General features: G+C 43.7%; 1 protein-coding gene across 2 annotated transcripts in view; it reads left to right on the top strand.

The window, feature by feature from the left end:
- The window catches only part of KAZN (kazrin, periplakin interacting protein), a 215521-nt gene that overhangs the window by 196991 nt on the left and 15588 nt on the right, over positions 1-2942 (top strand). For both annotated transcript variants that reach the window (XM_027859788.1, XM_027859789.1), the window contains exons 12-13: positions 923-1024; positions 2532-2698. In XM_027859788.1, the coding sequence (XP_027715589.1) occupies positions 923-1024; positions 2532-2698 (269 nt within the window). The remainder of the gene's footprint in view (positions 1-922; positions 1025-2531; positions 2699-2942) is intronic.

The raw sequence follows: 2942 nt of genomic DNA, 5'->3' as shown, positions 1-2942 counted from the left end.
GATGATGGTGATGATGGTGATGATGATGGTGATGGTGATGATGGTGAGGATGATGATGATGATGATGATGATAGTGATGATGATGATGATGATGATGATGGTGAGGATGATGATGATGATGATAGTGATGATGATGATGATGATAATAATAATAATAATAAAAGCTAGTGATTCCAGGTTGAATCAGTCCAACATATCAAGGCTAGGGGCTTTGGGAATATATAGGGTGGGATGAAAAAAGAATGAGAAGAGTTTCTGTGTAGTTTGAAGTTTGTTTAACCTCATGAAAATGTCATGCAAAATAGCACTGGTCCTTTGGGAGTCAACTGTTCATATGTATTTTGTAAGAGAATCTGCCCAAGTAATTCTAGTAATGGAGCTTTCCTCAAAATGGGAATAGGATAGGACACCTTCTGCCAAGTGGGCCAGAGCTGTTCCCAGGTCTGACCACCAGCCATGACACCCAGGGGTTCAGGCTACCATGCCTTTCTCCTCCAGAAAAAAGTCAACATGGCAGGGCTGCCCCTGGGGACCTTTGCCGTCTGGGTTAGAACAACCAGCACTTAGTGGAAAGATAAATGGATCTGGAACCAAAGGCCTGAGGTCTTGGATTCTAATCATGCACTGTGCTGTTGATTGATCTAGCATGTGATCACTTAGCTCCTCATCTATAAAATGGAGTGACTGAAGTAAATGATCTCCCAGGCCCCTTCCAACTCTAAAGCCTATGGCATTATGAAGTATTCTTCCCATTGCTCAGAGAGAAAAACTGAGGAATTGAAGGGAACTGGAAGGACAATGAATGTAATGGCAAAACCAGAATATGCCTCTGGCTTCTCTCACTAAGACTTCATTTATCTTTTAAATTCTAAGAGTCCCTATATTGTATTGTTCTCAGCTCATTCGGTTTTTCTTCTTAAAGGTTCTCCAGGAGCGACGGGCTCGTTGTGAGACACAGAACACTGATCCAGTGGTCTGGACAAATCAGCGGGTGCTCAAGTGGGTACGGGACATTGACCTGAAGGTATGGAGCTTCTGGGGAGCTGATAGGTTAATGGTTATGCAAATGTTGGTACACATCAATATTTTCCCAGGTTTGAGCCATTAACTAGTACTCTTTGATAGGCTCCATCAAGCAATAAGCATTTATTGAGCGCTTACTGTATAGTGAGCACCCTGACAAGTGATGGGGATACAAAGAAAAAAAACAATAGTGTCTGCCCTCAAGGAACTTCTGTTCTAATGGAGGAGACAAAATGTACACATAGGTACATGTGCAATACATACAGAGTAGATAGAAGGTAGCCTTAGAGGAAAGGTTCTAGCATCAAGACTGTAGAAGATAGCACTTTGCTGAGTCTTGAAGGAAGCCAGAGATTCTAGGAGATGGAAATGAGGATGAAAAGTCTTCCAGACATGAAGAACAGTCAATGCAAAGGCTTGGAGGTGGGAGATGGAGTGTCTGTGTAAGGAGCATCAAGTAGGAAAAGATGACTAGACCAGAAAGTGCATGGTGGAAAGGCTACCACACTGGTAAGAAGGAAAAAGATACTGTCCTCCAAGACAGAGCCACACCTGGGGCTCTTGGTCTAATTTTTCTCAGGGTCATTATCATATAGTGAACTTGGTGTGAGGAAACCTGAGTTCAAGTCCTGGCTAGTATATCTACTTAGTTGTGTGATTGTGGATAAGTCTTTAATTTCTCAACTTCATCTATAAAATGAAGATTTCACTTTACATAGAGAAACTATGGAGCTTTCTCCAATCTAAGGGAATAGGGTAGGACCTCTTCAGCCACATGGACCAGTGCTATCCCCAGATGTCACCAACAGCCATGACATACATAGGTGCAGGCTACTCTGCCCTCCTGTTTCAGAAGAGGGTCAGCATGGCAGAGCTGCCCTTGGGATCTATATATTACGTAGACTTCAGTGTAAAAATCTGGTACTCCTTACCTCACAGGGTTATTGTTAAGAAAGTGCTATAAAAAGATGAAATGTCATTATGTCATTATTTGAAGTACTGGAGATGGATGGGACTTAAACATTCACACTCTCTTGCCTGGGCCACTTATGGCTAAAGGAGCACATCTGCCAATGACTGGCAAGGATTAGAAATAGACTCTCCTTATAGACACGCTCAATGGATCTCTGCCCAAGACATGCTAATGACTCACAAAATGGTATACAGTAGAAAGAGCTGAATTCAAATCTACCTCTCACTCTAACTACTTATGTGATCCCGAGTGAGTCACTGAAATTCTCCAGACCTCAGTTTCCTCAGTTGCAAAATGAAAGGGTTGGACTAGATAACCTCCAGGATTATTTCTAGCTCTGCCTTCATCAGTAATCCTAGAGCTCTCTGGTGTTAGAGGTGACATGACTTGCGGAAGACAGAGTTCTTCCTCTGTATGAAGGGAACTAATCCCAAAAGGAAATGGAAACCTTGATCTCCGTTAACATTCTGTGTCAACCCACTGTACCAAGCAGCCCCCAGACTAACCCCCATCCCTGACTATTCGACTCCCCTAGGAGTATGCGGACAACCTGACCAACAGTGGCGTCCATGGAGCAGTGCTGGTCTTAGAGCCCACATTCACAGCAGAAGCCATGGCAACAGCCCTGGGCATCCCCAGCGGAAGGCACATCCTTCGGAGGCACCTGGCTGAAGAGATGAGCACCATCATCAACCCTGCCAGGTGAGTGTGACACCTCTGCCTCTTTCTGAGGCCTTGGGGGTAGACAGAAGGGGGCAAGACAAGATGCTCCAATTTAGGAGCTAAGAAAGAACACCTGGGATGCTGATGTTGGTAGTATGGAGCCTTCCTTTCCTGTATTTGTGGGGAAAGAAAGAAAGAAAGAAAGAAAGAAGGAAAGAAAGAAGGAAAGAAAGAAGGAAAGAAAGAAGGAAAGAAAGAAGGAAAGAAAGAAGGAAAGAAAGAA

The sequence above is a fragment of the Vombatus ursinus genome, unplaced genomic scaffold (genome assembly GCF_900497805.2).
Source record: "Vombatus ursinus unplaced genomic scaffold, bare-nosed wombat genome assembly UNPS02014172.1, whole genome shotgun sequence".
In the NCBI taxonomy this organism is placed as follows: Eukaryota; Metazoa; Chordata; class Mammalia; order Diprotodontia; family Vombatidae; genus Vombatus; species Vombatus ursinus.
The sequence above is the reverse complement of the archived record's forward strand: the minus strand, read 5'-3'. Positions and strand labels throughout refer to the sequence as shown.